At 36.3% G+C, this 25,568-nt stretch overlaps 1 protein-coding gene across 6 annotated transcripts in view; it reads left to right on the forward strand.

Moving 5' to 3' along the window:
- The window catches only part of PREX2 (phosphatidylinositol-3,4,5-trisphosphate dependent Rac exchange factor 2), a 337,813-nt gene that overhangs the window by 115,742 nt on the left and 196,503 nt on the right, over positions 1 to 25,568 (forward strand). For all 6 annotated transcript variants that reach the window (XM_032316155.1, XM_032316156.1, XM_032316153.1 and 3 more), the window contains 9 exons: positions 1,164 to 1,308; positions 6,100 to 6,200; positions 14,277 to 14,380; positions 15,099 to 15,148; positions 17,817 to 17,892; positions 20,923 to 20,995; positions 22,721 to 22,863; positions 22,968 to 23,060; positions 24,798 to 24,946. In XM_032316155.1, the coding sequence (XP_032172046.1) occupies positions 1,164 to 1,308; positions 6,100 to 6,200; positions 14,277 to 14,380; positions 15,099 to 15,148; positions 17,817 to 17,892; positions 20,923 to 20,995; positions 22,721 to 22,863; positions 22,968 to 23,060; positions 24,798 to 24,946 (934 nt within the window). The remainder of the gene's footprint in view (positions 1 to 1,163; positions 1,309 to 6,099; positions 6,201 to 14,276; positions 14,381 to 15,098; positions 15,149 to 17,816; positions 17,893 to 20,922; positions 20,996 to 22,720; positions 22,864 to 22,967; positions 23,061 to 24,797; positions 24,947 to 25,568) is intronic.

A 25,568-nucleotide genomic window follows, 5' to 3' on the forward strand; every position in this document is an offset into this window, starting at 1 on the left:
TTGATCTGTCAATATTCAGTTATGTGAAGTTTATCTGCAATTAAGCACATTTCTGCAATTCAGCTAGGAAACAGAAATGCTTTTGTTACTACTAATTTCTTTACCAAATAACTGATAAGACAAAAAGCAGTGTTTATCCCTTTTTCCTAGAGATTTAGGAGCAAAATATCTCATTGCTGATGAAATTTCAGGACACAAAGAACCCTTTCTTCCACCTTCAGAAATTTTCCCTTGAAGAACATGCAAAGCTTCTACTTCTATTAAAATATTCATAGTACACATTTGTTTGAGAATTTCCAAAGCATTTCAAATACTTAACTCCTTTGATTGATCTGGGATGGAGAGCCTGTTAGAAAAGTTTAAAACAAAGATTATGAATACATACCTGATTCTTTAAGTTTTGTTGAATTGAGCAATCAATTCAAATAGCATAGCAAATCATTTCAAAGGTAAAATAAATGTTTCATCAAGTTGAACCTTTATTTTTTTTTCAGAATAGCTATGCATATAGATAAATCTGAAGTGAAAAAGGAAGGAGGGAAAAAAGGGAGGGAAAAAGGAAAGCAAAGCAAGCAAACAAGCATGTTCTATTAATTTGTTTATGTTAACAGGCTCTATTCTTAATAAATATTATTCTGTTACTGACAAATGGTAATTCCTCATCCATTGTAAAAAATAAAAATTCTAGTAAAAAATTTTGTAGTTAGAAGACTGAAAATAAAAATCACAGAAATCTTGTGATTTATGTAGGTCTCATGATAAAGCCACCCATTAACTTCCCTTTGACCCCTTCTCTTTCTTTCCCCTATGCTCCAAATTCAGGTTTTTTTTTTTTTTTTAAGGTTTCATTTATTTATTTATGTGAGAAAGAGAGAGAGAGAGAGAACACTAATGCACATGGGGAGGGGCAGAGGGAGAGAGAGAAGCAGACTCCCTGCTAAGCAGGGAGCTTGATTCAGGACTCCATCCCAGGACCCTGAGACCATGACCTGAGCCGAAGGCAGGCACTTAACCGACTGAGCTACCCAGGTGCCCTGTGGTAGAGAGCTCTGTATCTGCAACCCCCTGCCCATGCTTGATGTGCAATAAATTTTGGTTTCATGCAGGCAAGAGTGAGTGAGGAGACTTTTTCAGTTACCTGTCCTTGGTTTCCTTTTCGATAGGTTTAAAATTAGGAATGGAACAAGACACCTGGGTAATGATCTCCGAACAGGGCGAGAAACTCTACAAAATGATGTGCAAACAAGGGAATCTGATCAAAGACAGAAAAAGAAAACTGACCACATTCCCTAAATGCTTCCTTGGAAGGTAAGGTCCATAGTCCGGTTGCATGGATTTCTTTCATATTTTCACTATGTCATGTATCAACTACCCTTCCTTCAATGATTTGTTTTTCTTTAAAAAAAAAAATATTCCTCTGGGCATTTTTGAATATCTTTTTATTGTCAACATTTCCTGGATGATAGTGAGGTGAAGGAATGGACCTAGAGTCCGATATCATGGAAAACTTTAGACATCTATCCTTCCATCCCTGACATCAACAATTTCAGATGTATGGTGTTCTGAGAATGAAGCAGACACTGGGTTCAGGAGGGGATGGCAGGCGGCAGGTTCACTGAAGGGGGATGACGTCTAGCAAGGATGTGGTTAAAGGGCCTACAAGTCAGAGAACCAAAGAATGTAATACACAGAGTCTAAATCTGAGACAAATCAGCACTTTGACACCTGGGCTCAGGTTGAAGGACCATCGATGAAGAATCTGAAAAAGAGTGTCCTGCAAGGGGCCTGGCGCAGAGCAACAGGCGGAGAGGTTGCCTGGGTTTTGAGCCTAGACCCGCTGTCAGTCCTCTGGGGTCTGCAGGCAGCTGCACATGGAAGTCCCTGCCGGGTTAAGTGTGCAGGACCAAAGGGAAGGGCAGCTGCCTTAAGGCATGTCCTGTGCTGGCTGTTTCCATATATTTCTAATCCTCAGATGCATACTTTGCATTTATAATCTTTATATTTTTTAAAGATTCAGAAACCAGCAGTCAGGGAGTTTACCATGCCCACCTTCCTACAACCAGTGAATGCCAGTGTCAACTCTGTAGGAGACTGGAGTGGTAGTTCAAAGCCCACAGTTCACAGTCAGACTGTCTCCATGCAAATCTGATCCTGCCTCTGGCTAGTTGAGCGATGTGGGATGTTTAAATGTCTTTTTCCTCTCTAAACATGAAGATGATTATAGTGCTTACCTGTAATGCCTACCAGAATGTCTTCTCGATAAGTTATGCAAATACCATAAAACAACCATAGGCCACACCAGCTCCTAACCCAGTTAGAAGAATATAAGCCAGGAAACCCTGGCCTGCAGGGCAGCATGGGGTCCCTTCTTCAGGGTCTGGGGTCCTCACAGCAGAGCACTCAGCTGCCAGCAAGCTGCTGTTGCTGTCCTTGGTAGGCCCCCAGCCGATGGCTCTTGTGGGAGAGAAAGAGTGGAGGGGAGCCCACCTTGGCTTAGAAACCCCATGTTGCAAAGAAGACCCAATTTTTTGAACCACCTCTGGGGCATAACTTCCAGGGTTCTGAGAGGGACATGGCTGTTTATAGGAGTCACTTCAAGCTATAGCTTCTCACCAAGAATGTATTCATATTCCATTTAGCCATCAGGAGTCATTTTGGCCATGAGCAATGCTGCCTGGTAACCCAGCAGACGCCCTGCCTCCATCAGGTTCCAGGGAAACAGAGCTCCAAGGCTGACCCAGGGTCAAGTTTTCCTAATTAAAGGAGCAGGAGTCTTGTTAACTAAAGAGTTAACACAGTGGTTGGAGTGTGGAGAGGGTGGCTGGGTGATGGGCATTGGGGAGGGCTTGTGCTGTGATGAGTGCTGTGAAATGTGTAAGCCTGATGATTCACAGATCTGTACCCCTGGGGCAAATAATACATTATATGTTAATAAAAATAATAAATAAAAAAAGAGTTAACACGATCTTACACGGCCAAAGTGCTAGTTAGTTACAATGATATGTGAGCGTTCTCCACAGTGCCTGATACACAGGAGAGACTTGGTAAATTTTAGTTGTGTACATTGTGGCTTTTTCCATAACAGCACACAAGCTTAGTTACTAGTTACTAATTATAGACCAAGTTTGAGATTGTTTTTGACTGGATCAGGATCCTTTCACAGAGTGTTAATGGGATCTTGTGATTTCTGTAGGTCCCATGATAAAGCCACCCATTAACTTCCTTTCTTACCCCTCTTTCCTTCCCCTATGCTCCTATTTAATAGCAATACTTACAGTGTGTTCTTTTCCTCATTTTAATTTGGCATATTCAGGAATCTGCTGACATCAGAACAGAGAATGATGCTTTCGCTATGTACCAACCAGCTCAACCCATTTGTCAACCACTGACGTTTCATAAGTGCTTAAAATGTGCCAGACACTGTGCTGAGCTCCTGACATTCATCAGCTCATTTAATCCTGTGACAGCACTGTGGAGTTGATACACTTTTTTTCCCCCCAAGATTTTACTTATTTATTTGAGATAGAGAGAGAGTGGGGAGCAGAGGGAAAGGGACAAGCAGACTTTTTGCTGAGTGCAGAGCCCGATTTGGTGCTTGATCCTAGGACCCTGAGATCATGACCTGAGCCAAAGGCAGATGCTTAACCGACTGAGCTATCCAGGCATCCCTGGAGTTGCTATTATTATTTTTGTGCTATTGAAGAAAAAACTGAAGTTTTACTTCTTTTTAAATTTTCTTTCTTTTGAATGGCTTTAACAACTTCTTCTGCCTTAAAATGTACTTTTTAGACTAGATATCCATTTTTAGAATTTCATGCCCCTCGGTTATTTGATTTTAGCCATAGGTGTTGCTTTTGGTTTTTAAATAAATGGAAAGGTAATTTCCTGACACCTTCTATAGCTTGGCTTCTCTGAGCTCTGCACAATGTTGAAATCATTCTAAAATGTATCCATTACTTTATGTAAAATTTCAAGTGTTATATTTTTATAATATGAGCACAATAAAATATTTTATTGTAAAATGTTTCTCTATTTAGTGTTCTTTTAATGATACCACGTGGCCAGAAAAGCAGTACCAAGCTTGTGCTCTCCTGTGTTATAAAATATCATCCTACTTATCTGTGCTGTGGGGCTCCTCTCCCCACCCCAAAGTGGTAAAAGATGTGGTTTTTGCATCCTCCCTGGCCTTTCACAGCCACAGCAGATGGATGTGGTAGACAGTTCTGATGGGTGGTTTTGTGCTGGAATATTCCTTTTGGATGACAGTTTATTCTTTCCTAAAGATTTTATTTACTTATTTGAGAGAGAGGGAAAATCAGAGAGAGAGAGCACAACAGGCGAGAGGGACAAAGGGAGAAACTGATGTCCCAATGAGCAGGGAACCCAATGTGAGGCTCGATTCCCAGACTCCAGGAACATGACCTGAACCAAAGGCAGATGCTTAAGCAACTAAGCCACCCAGGTCCTCCCGCCCCCACCCCCCAGATGACATTTAAATACAAGAATGGATTTATTAAAAACCTTATTTATTTATTTATAAATATTTATTTATAAATATATAATATTTATTTATTTATTTATTTATTATCTGAGAGGAGAGAGAGAGAGAGAGAGCGCACAAGCATCGGGAAGGGCAGAGGGAGAGGGAGAAACAGACTCCCTGCCGAGCAGAGAGCTAGAGGTGCGACTGATCCCAGGACCCCGAGATCATGACCTGAGCCAAAACAACCAACTGAGCCAGCCATGTGCCCCACTAAATAACTTCAAAATTTGAAAACACTATAGTAAAACTATTGGTGTGTACTAATTTTATATTGCTGCAGAATAACTAACAACACACCTAGTGCCTTGAAACAACACCTATTCATTAGCTCATAATTCATACGTCAGAAAGAAGTTGAGGTGAGCAATGCTTGGCTGTCTGCTTAGGGTCTCACAAGGTCAAATTCAAGGCCTAAATCAAGGGCTGAGCTGAAGCTTGGCCTTATCTTAAGGGTCTGAGGAAAAATTCACTTGCAAGCACATTCAGGTAGTTGACAGAATTCAGTCCCCCGTGATTGTAAGAATAAGTCCTACTTCTATGCTGGCTGTTGGCCGGGACTACTCAAAATCTGCCTGTGTTCCTTGGTACGTGGCGCCTCTATCTTCAAAGGCAGCAGTGGCTCACTGAATCTTTCTTGTGCTTTTAATTTTTCTCTTACTCTTGTGCCACCAGCCTGAGAAAACTCTTTGCTTCAAAGTGTTCAACTGACTGGGTCAAGCTCACTTGAATAATTTACATATTTTGAGGTCAACTGACTTGAATTTTATTTATTTTTTTAAAAGATTATTTATTTATTTATTTATTTATCTGACAGAGATCACAAGTAGGCAGAGAGGCAGGCAGAGAGAGAGAGGAGGAAGCAGGCTCCTTGCTGAGCAGAGAGCCCAATGCGGGACTCGATCCCAGGACCCTGAGATCATGACCTGAGCCGAAGGCAGCGACCTAACCCACTGAGCCACCCAGGCACCCTGAATTTTAGTTTCGTATACAAAATCCATTCATACCACTACCTAGATTAGGATTTGGTTACAAAACCAAGGGATGGGATTCTTGATAGTGGGGTAAGAGAACACGTTTAGAATTCCATCTACCATATGGGGTGTGCAGATTTTTTGAGTTTGCCTTCTTAGAGTTCAAACACGCTGTTTTCTTTGCCTGGAAAGCCTATTCCAGACAGTCTGTCTCTTATATTAAGTCATTATTATTCTGTCTATTTTGTCTATTTGCTATCTTTAGGATCTTGCTATATTCTCTTTACAGTTAAAACTACTCTAAAATTTTCCCTTTGTGTTTATTAGAGGTCTCAGTAAGTTGAATAGGTATTATATATGGTTTAGGTAAAAATGAATGGGTATGGGTTTTCTAGAATAGGGTAAAATTTAAATAATTTGGGGCTTTTCATATGTGAAAAAATGCAATCTGAAACTCACTGCAAGTAATTCTTTATATCTGAGACTCCTTCCAAGGCTGCTTGATGAAAGCAAGGTAGAAATAGTCTTCTTGGGGAGGCAGGGGTGGGAAAACCCTTTAACTGTTTCTCTGGATTTCTATTGCAGTGAATTTGTGTCATGGCTCTTGGAAATTGGAGAGATTCACAGGCCTGAGGAAGGTGTACACTTAGGACAAGCGTTATTAGAAAATGGAATCATCCACCATGGTAATTATTTTATTAATTACTAAGTTATTCTCTTTGACCACCACTTGGAAGCATCCTGATTCTGTTAACTAATCTGGCTTTTAGTAAATGTCTACATTATAGGATGCTTATGTATTTTTAATATTTCATATACCTAATATATATAGAACTGAAGTTCTGGGAATTTTGTGGAGTATGGGTTTATGGTGATATATTTGCTAATTTTAATGTGAATGGCTATGAAACAGGCAAAAATTAGAAATACAGGTAAGTATTTACCTGGGATAGTGGAGGAAGACATGGCAAGTTCTAACTGGAGTATTTGGGGCTGCATTATGAGGGAAAGGGCCTCATGTAAGGCATTTAGAATGAGTAGAACTCTGACAGAGCAGAAGGGAAGAAGGATGTCCTTCCCTGAGGCATGGGAATAGGGTAGCTCATGGCAGCCTCTTAGGAACCAGCACAAACTCTCACGAGGCAAGACAGTCTACTTCATAGATGAATATACTGGAGAGGAAGGGTTTGGTGGGAGAGTTAGGCACATCTGATCCCATAAGATCTTAATTCTCTGGCTGTAATATGTTGGGTTTATTCTGAAGGAGATGAGGAGATGACGGACACTTTTAAGCAAAAAAGTGGCCAGAACATGGCTTTCAGAATGCTTAGGTGCAGCAATGTGGACTGTGGAGTGGAGATGTTGGAGACACTGTGGGGGAGCCCCGTCCATCAGGCAGCCCCCGCCTTTCCCTGTGGTAGGAGGATGATGGCTATGTTCTAGGGCGTGATGACAGTGGCCCATCTGGGAGACTTTGGTGAAGCTGAAGCAGCCTGTTTGAAAACTGTTGGATGTGGGAGATGAGGAGTGAAGAGCAAGATCAGGTTACTGTGAGATTTCTGTCTGGTTGACAGGGATGACTATTCAGGAGAAGGAGCAGGGTGGGAAAGGATAAAGGTTTTTTGTCAGGTTTGTTATAAGACATCCACAGGGGAACACCCAGCAAGAGGTTGAAAATGTATGTGTAAAGCTCAGTGTATACAATCATGGGAATCATTTCAAGAGAGCACCAGTTTCCTGAGGAGATTAGTAACAAAGAAAGAAGAAAGCAGTGATAATGGGACTTTTTTTTTTTTCAATTAGAGTGGGATGAAACTGAACTAGATTCTCCCAGTTTTTCCTCACCGTCCTGGGTTCCCTGTGAATTCTTCCACCAAAAATAGATTGCTAATCAGACCACTTCTGTCACTTCCAGATCCCACCTTCTTCCCAGTTACAACTTCTCTTTCCTTGCTCCTGCTTTTGTCCACCATCCCTATGACACAGCCTCCAGGAAACAGCTGGAGACCTTTTAAAACAAATGTAAGATCAAAGCATTCCCCTGCTTATAATCATCTACTGGCATCCCATTACACTCAAAGAAAAGTGTGGAACCTCTTACTTACTATGGTCCAGATCTCTTACCATGGCCCACAAGGCCCCACATAATAGGGCTCCTGACTTCCTCTGTGAGTTGGCAAATAATGTTGTACCCAGCTCATTACACTGTGGCCCCTGTGGTTTTCTGTCTCTTCCTTAACTCTGGGATGACTCTGCATTTAGGATCTTTGCTCTTGCAATTCTCATTCAACTATTATTTATTAATTCCTAGTATATACCAGGGACCTTTCTACGTGCTGGAGGGACGGCAGTGAATGAAATGACAAGAGTCGCAGTATTCATGACTCATGTCTTCAGTGACACTCTTTTAGAATCTCATCCTATTACCATAAACTGTGTTTTTAATTTTTGAAATTTTCTTCATGAACTTAGCGCTCTCTAAAATTATCATGCTATTTTATTTGTTTATTTATTATTTCTCTCTTTACCTCCCATATTGATTCTGGCGCCCCATCAAAATAGAAGTACTATAGGAACAGGATACTGGAGTGCCCGTCACATGTAGGTGCTCAATAAATATTTGCTCAGTGAGTGAATAAAGGAGTAATTATATTGTTAGTAAATAAATGATAGTAGTGGTAAATTGTAGGTGATTTTGTTCTTGATTCTTTAGCACTGCCAAAACACACCACATAGCATCTAGTGTGTTAAAACACATCATCCAAAAACTCATAAGTAAAAATGAAAAGATGTTGAGTTAGATGACTTTCCACTTGGCTGCTTCTCATTCCTTTCTTCTAACCCCAAGCCCAGATGAATATGTGGGTCAAGAAGGGAATATGTTGTGTTTTGTCCTGCAGTCTACTGAAGCTCAAGTAGGTGGACTATTGAGAGGTTCTACATACAATCATAGACCTTCAGAAATCAGGTGATTCCTCTCTCATTTAGGCTACATATTTCCAGGAACTGTCTTACCAGTAGAGCAAAGAAGGGAAAATCTATTTATGAACTATTTGTTTATTCCTTTTCTTACTGACTCTCTCCTCCATTCTGTGTGTAAGATATTATGCTACCTAGTGTAAAATTATCATTTTGTGGCCCTTATTTCTTATGGCCTAATAGTTTAAACCTATCTTTTTACCTTATTCATCAAACAATCCAGGTGTGGACATACTTCCTTTCAGAAAGGTAGAAATCCACCAGGATGGGATAATTACCTTTTTGCTGGGAACACTGAGAAGGAAAACTGTATTGGTTAACAATAGCTGCTCTAACAGATTTAAACCTCAGTACCGTGGCTTCCATTCTAGAAGCTATTTTATCACTCAGGTAAAATTCAGTCACTGGTGGAGGACGTTGCAGGCACCAGGGTTTTAGTCCTGGGAGAGGCTCACCCACCTTCAATGCAGGGCTCTTAATGGTCATTTTGAAAGAGTGGTGGTGTTTTTGGTTTGTTTGTTTTAAATGGGCCTGTACACTCCATGTTTTGCCTTACTTTTGTGTGCATGTCGTTAGATGCAACTCAGTTCCATGGCCACTCCTTATTGCAAGAAAAACTTAGAAATGTAGTGTAGGTTCATGCCCAGGGAAAATAAAAGCTAAACCAATTTGGTAAACAACAATCCAATGTCTGCTACTGAGGTATAGCTGTCAGGTCAATATAAAATCTAGGGAATTATATTAAAGCCAGAGTAATCATCATATAAACTTGTCGATGTTTTATAGTGATATCAGCATATAATAGTCATAAAACTGACTTTTTAAAAATTTTTTTCAATTTATTTATTTTCAGAAAAACAGTATTCATTATTTTTTTCACCACACCCAGTGCTCCATGCAATCCGTGTCCTCTATAATATCCACCACCTGGTACCCCAACCTCCCACACCCCCGCCACTTCAAACACAAAACTGACTTTTAACATTTCAGTAGAGGTTTTCCTAACTTCTATTGTTAATTTGAGTGATTTCAAACTATTATGAGTTAGAAATAAAAAAGATTTTAAAGCTGTCAACAATTGATTCTGTTATTTAAATTATTTAAAAGAGTATTTTAAAAATGTGACTTTTGGTACTTGTATGGGATTGCTTACTGTATTTAGAAAGACCTACACGCTAAGTTTGTTATGATATTTTCCTTTTTGATATGAGGTACCTTGTAATAGATAAAAGTTAATTACAAAAATTGTATTTCCAGAGCTGAGAAGAGTCAGGGCGTGGGGAAGAGGATGTCCTTTGAAGGGGATATTAGGTTATTTTCAAGCCCCACTTCTACTCTTGCTTTTATATTTCATAACAGGTGACCTAAAAATTATATGAGAACTAGTCACTTATTTGCATAGTGCATTGGGATCTGAAAACCAAAAACATAACTATTATGGGTGACATTACACTGACTTACAATGTCAAAACTGTTATGACTTTCCCTGAAATCATGAGTAGCTAGCCAAACATTTACAAGTCAATTGTAAGTTAGTACAAAGCAGAGATTAAGTAATATTTGTTAAGTATCTTCATGAATAGTCTTTTGGTCTGACCTGTTCTTCAGTTTATAACTGCTAAAAGCTTTTGAAGGAATCAGAGAGTTACATGGAGAGAGAACCACCCTTATTTATTCTGTTAAGATGTTGCTCACTGTATTTTTTAATTGCCTTCCTTTATTTATTTATTTTTTAAAAGATCGTATTTATTTATTTGACAAAGAGAGAGACAGTGAGAGGGAACACAAGCAGGGGCAGTGGGAGAGGGAGAAACAGGCTTCCTGCCAAGCAGGAAGCCCGATGAGGGGCTTGATCCCAGGACGCTGGGATCATGACCTGAGCCAAAGACAGATGCTGAACGACTGAGCCACACAGTCACCCCAGTTGCCTTCCTTTAAAAAGAAAAAAAAAAAAAATAAGACTTTTTCGGTAAGGGATATCAGAATGGGAGAGTTTCAGTCCTAATCAACTTATCCTCCAACTTCAGATATCCCTTTTCTCCAATACAATTTTGAAAAGGAAGTAAAGAGATAAATTCTGGGTCAAAATTTATTTTGAGGGATGCCTGGGTGACTCAGTGGGTTAAAGCCTCTGCCTTCAGCTCAGGTCATGATCCCAGGGTCCTGGGATCGAGTCCCTCATCGGGCACTCTGCTCAGCAGGGAGCCTGCTTCCTCCTCTCTCTCTGCCTGCCTCTCTGCCTACTTGTGATCTCTGTCTGTCAAATAAATAAATAAAAATCTTAAAAAAAAATTATTTTGAAATTTCAAATGCAAAAACTTTTTTGATTACTTAACTTATAAGAACTTAAATCTTTTTGAACAATGATATTTATAACCCAATTAACTCCTTTTCTGATAAAGCACTGACTACTCTCTATTAGTATCGTTCTATTTGTCAGTTTGATTTTAGTGTCCTGTACTATTATTGTTTCAGGATTTGATCAGTTGTAATGTCAGATTTGGGATACAGAATTTTTGTTGCTAAAAGTAATCACTTCTTTAAGTGCCCAAAATTAACTAGTTCAGATTCCCCTGAACTAGGAGTAGGAGAACATATTATGCAATTTCACATTAATAATTTTATTTGAATGTAGAAATATGAGCCAAACATGCTAGTGTTATTGGTATGTGGCTTCAGTTGCATTTAGTGAAAATAGAGTTCCTAAAATAAAGTTGGATGAACCATCTGTTTTAAAGAGAGAAAACTTGAAGAGTTGACTGTTACTGCTGCCACTATTCACATTGCAAATATTGCTGAGAACTTCATAAAAGCAAAGCCTTGCTATACCAGGAATTACTGGGTTGAAACAGCATATGTTTTCGGTATGATATGCTGATACATTTTCTTGTCTGGGTCTACTATTTACATTATAAAGGCTTATGCAATTCAGAGACCTCATTTATTATATCCAGTAGTGTGCTGAAGTTGGCTTATACAAACTTGAGAGAGCTGGTAATTAAATTTCTTATAAATTTGCAAGCTAGTTGTAAGACACAGCTATTATTAAAAAATTATATGAAGAGATAGTACATAAATTATACTATAAGCAAAGTTCATATATTATTAAAACTCATTACTTTCTAATTATTTTACTATATTTTATTGTTCTCCAGGTCCTTAGTGTTAATGTATCACTGCTTGTCTAACTCGGTGTTCAGTGATTTTATTTTGGTAGCTTGAAATTGGCTGGTGTGAATACTATAATTGGTGAATACTATAGGTCAGCAATCCTACCCCACCATGTAGAAAGCCAGCTGTATCCCTAGTAATATCTCAATATTGCATAGTTGTTTAGAAGACAGCGTTAAGCAACCTTTCTCACATGACCTGTACTCTCAAGAGTTAATAAACCCATTTTTCACATTCAGGAAGTTGGGGGAGTGCATTTGAGTGCAGAGCTATTCACCATTTTTTCCAAGGCAATAGCTAAGAGCTCCAGATTAACCCAAGATGAATTATCAAAGTCTTGTAAGAGTTTGCCCTATAACTAAGCACTCCAATTTAAATGTTGGAGGCCACGGCACGGCTGGAGTCGAGGACCAAACCAGGCCCTGACTTGTGTCTCCTTCAAAGTCTGGACACCTTGACAAGGTTAAGGATGGGAAAGCTGAGTGCACTGAGAAAGGGTCTGTGCTATGTGTCGTGCACTCGCCTACGTGACTTCCCACACACTCTCCCTACAGTAGGGAACAATGTGGCCAGAGTCCCGAGTTCTTGGTTAATCCTTGTTGTTCTGTACCTCCCATGATCCACTCCCTGGCTGATTGTCTTGCTAGTGGATTTAGCCAAAACTACCTGGGCTCACGAGGTTTGCTTGTACTTAATGTAAACTTGTTATAGGAACTTGCGGTCATCTGACTAGGTACTGATGTAATGCCTTATAAATTCTATTCTGGTTTGCCTTATAAATGCTTGTAAGACGTGGAATAAATTTGGCACTGAGGGACATCATCTTCAGTGTCCCTCCTGCCCCCATCTCTTTGTCTCTTAACTTTTTTTCATCATCCTCTTATCCCCCACTGTTACCCTGGTCGATTCATGCTGGCCGCGACATTTGAATAGGGATTTTAAACCACCAATCATTTTATTGTGGCAAGAGACATTTGGGGCCAATGTTTCCTTGAATTTTGAAATATCAAGACAATCTATTTCAATGACTCCTAGGGGATAAAAATTAGAATAGGTAGATTGTAGAGAAGAAATAAGTAACTGGTCTCGAAACATGCCATAGGATTGCAAAATATTTCTTGCCATGTTATTTTTCTTTCACACGTGTTTTTTTTTCTTTTTGGCTTGATCTGGAAAAAAGGAGATGGCAAAAGGCTGTGTTTTCTATCTTTCTTTGGCAGCCATCCTGTGTCGATCTGATGGCTGCAAGCCATGCACGTGGTTTGGGTAGGTTGGGGTAAAATAGCTGAAACTTCAAATCTGTGCGTGTATGTGTGATAAGTCTTTTGGCTTTCTTCTGGATTCAACAAACGTAGGGTTTTTTTTTTTAAGATTTTGTCTATTTATGAGAGAGAAAGAGCACACAAGTGAGAGAGTGAGAGAGCACGAGCAGGGGGAAGGGCGTCAGGAGAAGCAGCCTCCCCACTGAGCAGGGAGCCCCATTTGGGGCTCCCTCCCAGGACCATGTATCCATGACTTGACCCGAAGGTAGACGCTCAATGTACTGAGCCTCCTGGACACCCCTCATCAAATGGAGATCATGAAAATTAATTCTGACAACTTTTTCTCCCCCTTCAACATTTTAAATAAAAAGTAAAGGTCAAAGTCTTCTAGCTAATCATGAAAACAGAGCCCATTGCAACAAATTATCTCTTCTGCGAATGTTGCATTTCCTCTAAAGAAAATATTTAAATATAAACTCTTAACGGTTTAATTTGTGAGTTTTTTTCCCCTCCACAAACATCATTTTTTGGTTAAAAGTGTCTGTAACATACTTTTCCTGGAAATCAAAAGAAAATGAGAGGAATTTAAATAGGAGTCTTTATGAATATGAAACTCTTGTCTCAAGGACGAAAGCAAAGGATGACCATTCTCATTTCTACTAAGGACAAAAAATATTAAGTGACATGTGAGAAAGGCATTTCTCAGTTTCAGAAAACTGTTGAAATTTTGGAATAAGTTGCATATTGATATTATATAGTCTACTCCAGAGATGTAAACACAGAATAAATGGTCAAGATTGGTGTATGGGTGGTCTTGGCCTGATTGCTGTGGGATAAAACAGATAAATACTAAAATTCACTTCTAGGACTGAGAATTGAATTATAACTCATTAGTTAGATTATCTGCTCTTTGAAGGACACTTTTTGCTCAACTTTGTGGCACTGTGAAGAAATAGAAAACACAACTTTGTGTATTTATATAAATAAAATAATACACTGTACATACCCTTGTACTATGCTAACCCAATATTACAATCTCAACTTATTTCTTTAATCATTATATGGAAATCATAAAAGTATTATATAACAAAATCCTAACATGAATCCTATCAGAATACTGAATTAGTATTACTGTGTTAGGGAAACAAAAGTTTTTTATGTTTATGTATGTATATATATATATGTGTATATATATATATATAACATGTAGTTTTAGCATTTGGGAATATGTATTTTATAAATACATATTTATGTACTATGTACATAAATATGTATTTTATAAATTTATTTGTTTTTGTTTGCCAATTTTTAGATTGTTGATATTTTAGCATATTGTTTCTGTGTTCTTAGTTACTGATAAACATCAATTCAAGCCAGAGCAGATGTTATATAGATTCCGCTATGATGATGGAACATTTTATCCAAGAAATGAAATGCAGGACGTGATTTCGAAGGTAACAGCCTCTCCCAGAACCTTTTATCAATAGCAGAATTCATGTTGTCATACTGCACCAAGACAAAATGCTGTTGAGAGACTTAAAAAAAATTTCTAGTATAGAAAATGGCATTCATAAGCAAGCCTCTCGGTCTTTTCTTGCTATTTAAAGAATTCTAGGGTTAGATCATTTTTTTCATTCTCTTGTGTAGCTCTCAATGGAACTAATGAAATTGCATCCTCAGATTATATCCACTGAAAAGTATGTCACATGTGGCAACAAGTGGCCATTATACGTGAATACATTTTAAAAAAAGGTATATAAAATGTATGTAACATCAGTTTTCTTTGCACACTTGATGAGATTTATATTGACATAAAATGAACACATAGTATGAAGTGTTGCTGCATAGATTTATTTTCTGCTAATAGTTTGGAATTCTACATTTTAAGAAAAATAATTTTAACTCTTTATATATGTATATGTCATATGTATATGACAAATTCATAGTACAATTTAATCCTGTTTTTAATTATTTAAGTTATTTATTTATTTATTTATTTATTTAAGTTATTATTTAAGTTTTTCTGATGTAATGCAGTAGTTGAATAACTTTTAAATTGGTAGAGATTATATAATGATTCCAGAATGTTGACAGTGTATTTGTCTCAAAATTTCATTGGTCTGAACTTTGAATGATCCTCCTTGTTTTTGACATATCTTTATTTTATAATAGGGAGTGAGATTATATTGCCGTCTTCATAGTCTGTTTACTCCAGTGATAAGGTGAGTCTGGTTTCTAAGTTCTGGGCAACTTACATGGCAATATTTGTATTGCATATTAGGTACTTATTATTCAGCTGGAACCTCTTGGTTTATTTTATTATTTTATTTTATTATTTCACTTATTCTATAAGTGGAAATTTTACTTTTAAAGATTATTTTAAGTAATAATTAACCTGAAAATATTTCTAAATTTTCTGAGACTCTAATTATGCATTTTCCCACTTTTTTATTTTGATTTCTAAAATTATTAGTCATTAATTCAACTAAATTATAGAGTTGATAATGAAATAATCCACATTTAGTTAATATTTAGTAAATAATAGTTCACTGGGAAAGAATTTGAAAATATTGCTTACTATAAATACTACTCTGATTACTGTCTGATTTCCTTTCTCAGTAAATTGTGTAATCAATTCTTGGATATGTATTTTTATAATATGTGTAATACTCTTTTATCCAAAGGAAAGATTTTATACTTGAAAATTCAGAATTACTTTGGAGTTAATAAGTAAAACAGTATAATTGTATTCTCTACCAATTTTTCCTTTTGAAAAGATATGCCCTTTTTTTTGAAGTGGAATCATAATTAATTTTCAGTTTACCTCTCTGGAAAGACAGCAGAAAACTGAGTTTTGTGTTATGATAACTAATTGAAGTAATGTATTTTTATAAAATTTATACTGATATACACTGATAGAATGTAGTATGATGTTACACTAATTTCAGATGGCCAGCTATCATTCAGAGTTTATTGACTGAAACTTAATATTCAGGACACACAAAAAAAATGGATGTACTGTTTCCAAAAGGAATAAAAACCTTTTTTTCATTCATGGCTATAGAATCCAAATGTTTGATGTGCTGTGTTTCTACTTTTCATTCCGGTTTCCAATTTCAAGGAAACTCAGAACTTAGGGGAAAAAAAATCCCAAAGTGGCTGTTTAAGTGTATTGGAATGCTCACTAATGTTTTCTAGAGAACACAGTGCAGATCCTGGAGGAAGAAAGAAAATTTACCCATCATTCCTGAAATTGCCCTGTCCGCTTTCACAAACAGACTTCCTAAAGTAAAAAGAAGTGCAAATGAAGCTATATTTATAGATTCCCTACTAGATTTCTAGCATAGCCTCCCTGAAAATATTTTGGATAATCTAACACTAAAAGATGGTTACTTCACTCAATAGTAAGTTGGTACTTAAATCTGTTCTTTCTGCTAAACTCATAAAAACGATCATGGTTACAGTTTTCATGTTACCTGTGTATATGTAGATTTCGTATGTGAGAAAATGTGCTCTGAAAATATATTTTAGCCATATGGGATTTCTTATCAAGAACATTACATTCCATAAGAGCTGATAAGAAGGGATTATTCTTTGGCTAGAAATGACAATTGTTTATGAGTTGTTAAGGAAAAATTTATGGGAAAAAAACATAAAACAGATGGAATGTATGATAGTCATGCTTTTAATATGTGTGAACTCAGCTTACAAAATGAAAAATTACTTGGGTGAAGAATTCACTAACCCTCGTGTGTTTTATAATATACTGACTATCCTTTTCCTTCTTATTGGTGCTTATGGAAACCAAGATAAAATGGGCAGTGAGGTATCAGAAACGTGGACATAGATTTAAAAAGATATAATCAATTAATTAATTAATTTTAAAAAATTAATAAAAAAAGAATCTGCTATTGATTACTGGCTAACCTGGTGTATTTATTACTAAAATCTCTTTTAGTAATACCAACTATTTTTCAGGGACTTTTTTTTATGAAGGTGGATAAAAATGATGTCAGTATTAATTGTCAGTTGCTGACAGGGGCTAAAGAACTGTGAGCAGAGCTAGTAATTATTTATCACTTCAAGTTGCTTGCAGTTCCGATCTTTTGACATTTTGAAAAGACTGTCATTTTCTCTTTGATGTAGGCCTGCAAAATGAATGAATTATAGATTTCTGCCCTGGGGGCCCCATTCTGATCAGGAACACTTGTTGGTATCTAACTTAACTTTGAATGATTTCCCAGATCTGGGAAGTCTACTGAAAGGAGAGGCTAATGTAGAGTCAGCTGGTTCCTTTGGTTCCCTGGGGATGAGGTGTCACTTGTCCATGCTCTGATCAGACACGATGAATGACAGCGTTCTCAGCATGTTTACCTTAGGATGGACCTGCTGTATGCCACTGCATCTGAGCCAAACAAATAATCCTCCAGTGCTAATCCAGCCTTCCTGGAGAATTCAGGAATAAAAGGGGTTGCTTTATTCTCCACATTTTGAGGAGTTGTTGTTGTTGGTTTTTGTTTTTGTTTTTTAGGCTCATTCTTGATTTTAAGGGAAGAAATTCTATTTTTATTATTCTTTTATTAATGAGATACTGTATTTCTAGCTAAATCATTGTCAGATAATATAGAAGCAATAATTTATTTGTGTATATGAACATGTCAAAGGTGAACTATCCTGTTTTGGTATCATTGTGGCTCTCTTCCAATATAAGCTGATGAAGGAATTTTCAGGTGTTATATATATCTTGTAAACCTCTCTTATTTGCACATAATTTGGATAATAGATTCAGATTATATTTAGTAGACTTTTCTGTTGCACACCGATATTAAATGAAACATTTTCCTGCTCTTACTTATCCTCTCACCGGTTTTGGTTTCTTTTTCCTTATAGAGATAAAGATTACCATCTACGAACCTACAAGTCTGTAGTCATGGCCAACAAGCTGATAGACTGGTTAATTGCACAGGTAAATAGAAAAAGAACTTGCTGAGTTACATTTGCTGCTGCTTTAAGCTTTGAGGTGATTTAGGTACCTTCTTTGGTCACCATGTGCAGAGGAGACACAGGGAAATAGCTTGACTAAGTTCATAAGGTAATACAGAGTTAGGATTTGAATCTAGGTACTCTGACTTTATAGTATTCAAACTTAATTTTTATGCTATGTGGTCTTTTAAGAGCAAGATGTTCCTATTTTTAAAATATCAACTGAGGGGCACTTGGGTGGCTCAGTGGGTTGGGGCATCTGCCTTTGTCTCAGGTCATGATCTCAGGGTCCTGGGATCGAGCCCATGTCGGGCTCTCTGCTCAGCGGGGAGCCTGCTTCCTCCTCTCTCTCTGCCTGCCTCTCTGACTACTTGTACTCTCTAACAAGTAAATAATTAAAATCTTTAAAAAAAATATCAACTGAGATCCAGTGAGAAACTAAGTGTAGGGGCACCTGGGTGGCTCAGTCAGTTAAGCGTCTGACTCTTGATCTCTCCTCACATCTCAATCTCAGGGTCATGAGTTCAAGACCCACATGGGCTTCTGTGCTGGGCATGGTGCCAACTTAAAAATAAAAAGAAAAGAAAAGAAAACGAAAAAAAACCAAACAAACCCTAAGTGTAATTTGAATATATCACTGAAGAATACATACTCACAGACACTGAAATTTCTGGCATGTTTTGTTCATAATTTGTTTAAAGATATCTGTTTATTAGTCCTAGCAAGTTACTCTAATCTCCCTATGTCTTTCTGTTAGATAGTAATTGTGCTTTGACAATATAAGCTTTACTATTTATCTACATACATTTTAAATAGGAAAGTATGAAATTTATTGTTATTGTTGCTCTGTTTCTCAGAACGTGGGAGTTGACAGCAGGTACTGAGAAAACGTTATTTGCAAATTAGGGTATTTACCCCCAATATACTAGAATTCAAATATAAATTTAAATGTTTTATCATTCTAGGTCACCTAATATATAAACAGTGTTTAATACTGGTTACAAAACACTTTGACAGAACTTACTGTTTTGTTAGGGGATATTGCTTGGTTGAAATGTTGTTATGCTTAGGTATTTGAGTCAATTTCATAAGCAGTTTTTACTTTTTTGTAATTAAATAAAGTGACCTACATTTGATAATCCTAGAATGTTCTTTGCTTCAAATATCAATATTTGAAGCAATTCAATATATGTTTAATTCATATTCAACTCATCTGTGCACATAAATTTTGAGATTTTTATTATTTAATTTTAATTTCTAGACTATCCAAGACTGCCTGCTTTTGTATTTATAGCACTTAAATGTATTCTATTTAGAAGTTAGGATTTTAGATTAAACCAAGCAATTATTTTTAGATAAAAACTAATTCAGGGGTGCCTGGGTGGCTCAGTGGGTTAAAGCCTCTGCCTTCGGCTCAGGTCATGAACCCCAAGCCCCACATCAGGCTCTCTGCTCAGCAGGGAGCCTGCTTCCCCTCCTCTCTCTGCCTGCCTCTCTGCCTGCTTGTGATCTCTGTCTGTCAGATAAATAAATAAATAAATCTTAAAAACAAAACCAAAAACTAATTCATACATGCAATGGGTTTACTTGAGTCAGACTTTTATAACATTATGGTCAAATATGTGTCATTAGAATTGGTTCTGTACTTAATATCAGAGTTGGCATTTCACATAGCAATTAAAATCTTACTGAATTCACACACTCTTATACTATATATTGACCATGTGGGAAAACTGAAGAAAGGTTTCTTGAAGTGAAAGTTGGTGCCTAATAAATATTTAAAGTCCTGACCCAGGAAAGCAGTGAGCACCTTTTTTTTTTCCCCTTTTTTGGCATTGTTTTACTTTTCAAATATGAGCATCAGAAAAACAGAATAAAAACTAAACCATGTTGCAGTTATTTTTTTCTTCAGATTTTCTTAGTGGTCTGTTACAACAATGTCTTAGAAATTACATGTAGTAGAAATTAGGGTGATGGAATGGGACTCAGGTAACCTACCATCTCATGATGGTTCTTCTGATAAGTAGTTATGCAAAATTGGACAAGTCCCTTCATCTTGACCGATTTTTTTTTCACAACTGTCTACTTCTTACTAGAATTATGATCAAACAGAGAAAACAGCACAGGGACATTAGAATAACTTGCTAGGACTAACAACAGATACTTTAAAACAAGTGGGTGGATAAAACATGTAAAACGTGCATTGTAGGTATGAATAATCGATTTTGAGTGAAAGCAAGGACAAAAATAAGCACAGAGTCCAGAGTTCAGGGGAGCAACCCGACTAGGAAGAATTAAAATGAGAAAGTACTTCTAAACCATTAAATCTACAACTCTAAGTTTAAACACACCTATGTACATACGCTTGTTCCTTTATATGAGTCCTTAGATGAATAAAATAGAAGTTTCCTGGATAAAAACCTAACAGAAGGTTGCATTGGGCTTTCATATTTGCTTCAGTTATATGATATGATTATTTTTTCTGCAAGAGAGTGAAAGAGAAGCTTGTATTTACAGGCTCAGCTGAACAATTTACTTTTAGAGTCTTATAAATCACCCTGTATTGAGTCTCTTTAGGGGTCCTTAAAGAGCAAGACCATTGGTAGAAGGAATGTGATAGTAGAGATTATGCATAATGATTTTTCATTAACTTTAGTGTGTTTTCAATACATAGGATATTTTTTTGCTGCACAATTGGGATACAAGATTGAAAAAATAAGAGAAAGGGATCACTTGTGGTAGCAATAAATTTTAGTTATTTATAAATTTTCATATTTAATACAGTATGGTTTTACTCAAGAAATGGATCTTTGTTTTTTCCCTTAATGTCAAAAAAAGATGTTTTAATTGAATGTTTTATAGCAATTAGGTACATCATGAGCTTATGAAAGCAGTGTGTGCCCTAATAAAAGAATGTTTCTGTCAGTGTGTTGCTGGGAATGTCAAATGCAGTGAAGACACAACAAAGCCTTCAGTTGCCTATAAAGTTGTGCCATGTTTTTGTGGTTAACAGGGGGATTGTCGCACCAGAGAAGAGGCAATGATATTTGGTGTCGGACTCTGTGACAATGGATTCATGCACCATGGTAGGTATTTTTAATCCTGAAGCTTACAGATGTATTTTTCTGTTTTGTTTTTGTTAGGGCACTGGGACTATCTCATTGTTTTAGTGAATTCATTTAGAGATGAACCAATAAAACTGTATGGGTCTTGCCATGTGCCCAGACCAGATCACATCTGCATTTTATTTCACCACTGGTGCCATTCCTATGTCTATTGCTGTTATCTACCACTTGCCATAACTTCTATTTTCTTTTTCTAGACTGACTCCAGAAGAGCAAGAACTTGAACTAGATGTTTTTTTTTTTTTAAGTAGCTTTGAAAAAAAACCCTTTGAAATTACTTTCAATCACGCTTACAGTTTTTTTGAATGCCAGTATATGTTAAAATGATTAAGTGAGAGCATATTATGGTTGGATAATCATTGTTCTTTTTAGAAAATAGAAAAATGATTTTAAAATTTCATCAGAGATAAAATTATAAATCTCTGGAAAAAATGTTTCATTTTGGCTACTAATTAAAGATTTTCTTTCTTGTTTGATGAACTTCATTTCACCTAAATTTTAAAAATAATGAGACTTAGTCTTCCCTCTCTATTCATAGCATCTTATAGATTCCACAAACTCATATTTTTCACTGTTTACATATATATAACATATATATGCTTATAAACACATATTGATAGCACTTCTACCTATTTGTCAATTACTTTCAGAAGGTTATTACTTTAAAAAAAAAGATTTATATATTTTATAAAGAGAGAGAATGGGGGAGAGTCAAAGAGAGAGGGAGAGAGAGAATCTAGAGCAAACTCCCTTATGAGGGTTGACCCAGCCTGGGCTCAATCCCAAAACCCTGGGCTCAATCACACCCAGAATCAACCCCACACCTGGAGGTCTGTCTCGTCATAAAGCCAGACCTCGTACAGTGCCATGGGACAAGCGTCTTCCCTTTGGCTACCCTGCTCAATGAATCACCCTGTTCCAACAAGTATGCTTCAACCTACCAAGCATACATACATAAATAGGAATAAGAGAAGATTTCTCTTTTAAAATATTTTGACTGTTGTCAGGATCTCACTGAATATAAATTCTATCAGTATTTAGCTTTATTTTTAAAAAGGTTAATCTTTGGGACTTTGGGCAAAAATATTAATATTCAGATAAAAGGGGAAAATGACCTTTATTGAAATAAGATTATTTGAGAATAATGTTTTTAAACAGGAAAAAAAAAAACCCAAAGAATTAGTGGAAACTAAAATCACATTTCACCCAGATGATATATTTCTGGTTTGAAGTGTTAGAACACAAGTAGCCACCATCGGAATTGCTCACACACATAAGAGCAACACTTACCCATTTGAATTTTCCCATCATTGTTCAGGATATTAAAAACACACTTCAAATGTTTACTACAAATTCAAAACAATGTAGGCTTCTATGTTTTGGATTACATACATTTTTTGACTCAGTATAATCTTTTATTAAATTTGGGTGAGTACAAAAAGTTAACATTGAAAAAATACTTAAAAATTCAAAATTCTTTACTTAATAGTAATTTAGAGGAAATATCAGCTTGAAGCTGTTGAAAGAAATAGAATAATATCATAGGGATATTTGTGAATGAAACTTCTTCTAAGAGTATGACATTGAGGTTATAGGACAGGTATTAGTTTATTTAATGTCTATTATTATGGAAAATGGTTTCAGTTTTTGGATTAATTGGAACAATTTGGATCTCTGTTTTTGTAGTCCTTGAAAAAAGTGAATTCAAAGATGAACCCCTGCTTTTCCGCTTTTTTGCGGATGAGGAAATGGAAGGATCAAATATGAAGCATCGACTTATGAAACATGATTTAAAAGTTGTGGAAAATGTTATAGCCAAATCACTATTGGTAAGATCATCAATATGTTATATAAGTTTTCTTCATTTATTCTGTTTGATTTGTACCTTTTTTCATAGTTTCTTTATTAGTAACATTAATATTTTGCATTTCAGATTAAATCCAATGAAGGCAGCTATGGTTTTGGGTTAGAAGACAAAAATAAAGTTCCAATAATAAAGTTGGTAGAAAAGGGGTCTAATGCTGAGGTAATGTAAATTAGCATTTTATTTAAATTTGTTGTCTATAACATACAAATATAAGAGTTCTAAACAAATTGAAATCAGCTTTTAAGTATCTCTGTTGAAAATAGTGTTTCTGAATAATCTTATTCTGAGTTGCTACTCCACTATTGGAATTTGTGACAGAGTTCATGTACTCAAAGATACATGAACTTGTTGGGAGGTAGTGCAAAGATCTATAGTTGTGAACTTCTTGACCTCCTGGGAGGTCACATGGCTCATTCCATGTCCCTGAGACTTCCCTGTTCATCATCGTTCTAGTCTAGAACCCTGTGGAGACTGTGTATAGTGGGACTACATTTTCTATGTCAGATAACTGTTCTGTTAAATCAAAGTCTATGTCTTTTATTTTCCTATCACTTTTGACTGTCTTATAAAGATATAATTTTTTTCTATTTTATTTATTCATATTTTATATAATCAGTAAGGTGCATGCTTTGACTTATTTTTTCATTAGGTTAATGCCGTTTGATGTTCTCTCACCTCAGTAGTTTTTTAAACAAAGGAATATCCTGGTTATTCATTCAGAATTATTTATTTAGTACCTATTATATGCCAGGCAGTTTCTAGATTCTGGGAATACAGCAATGAACAAAAGAGACAAAGTCTCCTGCTCTCATGGAACCTACTGGGAGTGTTATATCCCAAATATGTGAGATTTAAAGTATTCTCACCTTGGTACCTGGCTTGTAAACATGCCTTAATCCTCAAGCAAGCTTCTAAATATGGAAATCTTAAATGAAGACTGTGAGAATAAGTAAAGTATGACTTTTTGCTTTGAACCTATTTAAAGTTAGTAGCAAACTTCCATCCACCCTCCTATCTGCTAATACCCAAGGTCTCCATCTTTTACCAAAACACAAACTCATGCAAGACAGTGTTTTCGGTACAGCACATTAATTTCAAATGAAATAACTCTGGTCAGCTCATACTTTGTTAGTGGGCTGGGCCAACTAATGACTAGTTTTAGTAATTTTCTGCAAGAAGGAAATGTTTCTCCTAGACATTTTCTGTGGGTGTTCTTAGAGCATAGCTTCATCTGATTATGTCACTGATTAAGTGCCCTCTCCTAGGTTTTCATCATTTCTCTGGTAACCAAAACAGCATGTAGTTCAGAGGCAGTGGGATTGGTTAAGAATGGTGGCCTGGTTGTAATGCAGAGATATTGTCTTCTTTGCAGTCTTTTCAGCTCCTGACAATCTGTGCTTTTTTGGAGCTCTTTTCCAGGCCATTCCTCTCTCCTGCCCTGGAGATGTTTATGCTGTGTCATGTTAGCAATGCATATTCAGTTGTCATTGTTGGCTATAGAGAGGTTGAATCTCTCTGAATTAATTGGATATAAATGGAAAAGAGTAAAAAAAAAAATTAATTAATTAATTAATTAATTAAAGGATGAAATAAGAAAAAGAACTATAAGATTCAACTGAAAAGAGGGCTACAGGAGGAGTACAAAATTAAGTCATAAAAGAAGGGGCAGGGAAATTCAGTGCAAATGGGTGATCAAATTTAAAACTAGGTCAAAGAGAATAACTGTGTTATCTCCCCCACAGTTCTGTTGTGTGAAATTATATAAAAAACATTGCAGATGTTTTGAAATGTCAAAAACCTGTAAGTTCTAGGTCTTTTCATTCTTCTAATTCTGTGAAAAAAAAAAGATTCCTTATTAAAATATAATTTGATTTTTTTTCCCTATTTCTCTCTTAGATGGCTGGCATGGAAGTTGGGAAAAAGATTTTTGCTATTAATGGTGACCTAGTTTTTATGAGACCTTTCAATGAAGTGGATTGCTTCCTGAAATCATGCTTAAACAGCAGAAAGCCTCTAAGAGTTCTTGTGAGCACAAAGCCAAGGGAGTAAGTTGTATTTTATGTGGGATTTTAAAAATTAAACATAGGTGAATAAAATAGAAAAGTTAACTAAGTGTATGTCTAGAATTAAATATCACATTGCTTGGGACATTTAGACCTTACCAAAATCACTAATACTGGTCTTTAATGATGGGAAAAAATTACATTGCTCATGCTGCTAATGCTTGCTCCTCAAATCAGATAGTTTCAGCAGAAATAATACTTCCTCCTTGCTGCCCAAATTTTCCTGGTCTGGGTTAGGTTGAGTCTGATTATAAGTGAAGAAAACTGGTAGAACACTTGATAATAAGGAACGTATTCCCCATGTTCAGCTCTAAGAATTTCAGGTCTATGATTTGGTCAGATATTAGGTTTATAATTAAATGCTTATAAGAAATGGGAGCACAATTATGTGAAATATACTTGCATGCTTGCTGGTACTTAGTGATATGTCAATTCTTTTTAAAAAAATGCCTAGTTATCTTCCTACCTATGATTAAGGAAAAAACCTCATGTTTATTATAGCCAATTCAGAGAGTATAGGTTTTCTAAATGAAGATGTGTTTCTTATAATCATATCATCCATAAATAGCCATTACTTTTCTGAAATTCAGTGATAGTTCATTTT

The sequence above is a fragment of the Mustela erminea genome, chromosome 16 (assembly GCF_009829155.1).
Source record: "Mustela erminea isolate mMusErm1 chromosome 16, mMusErm1.Pri, whole genome shotgun sequence".
NCBI lineage: Eukaryota > Metazoa > Chordata > Mammalia > Carnivora > Mustelidae > Mustela > Mustela erminea.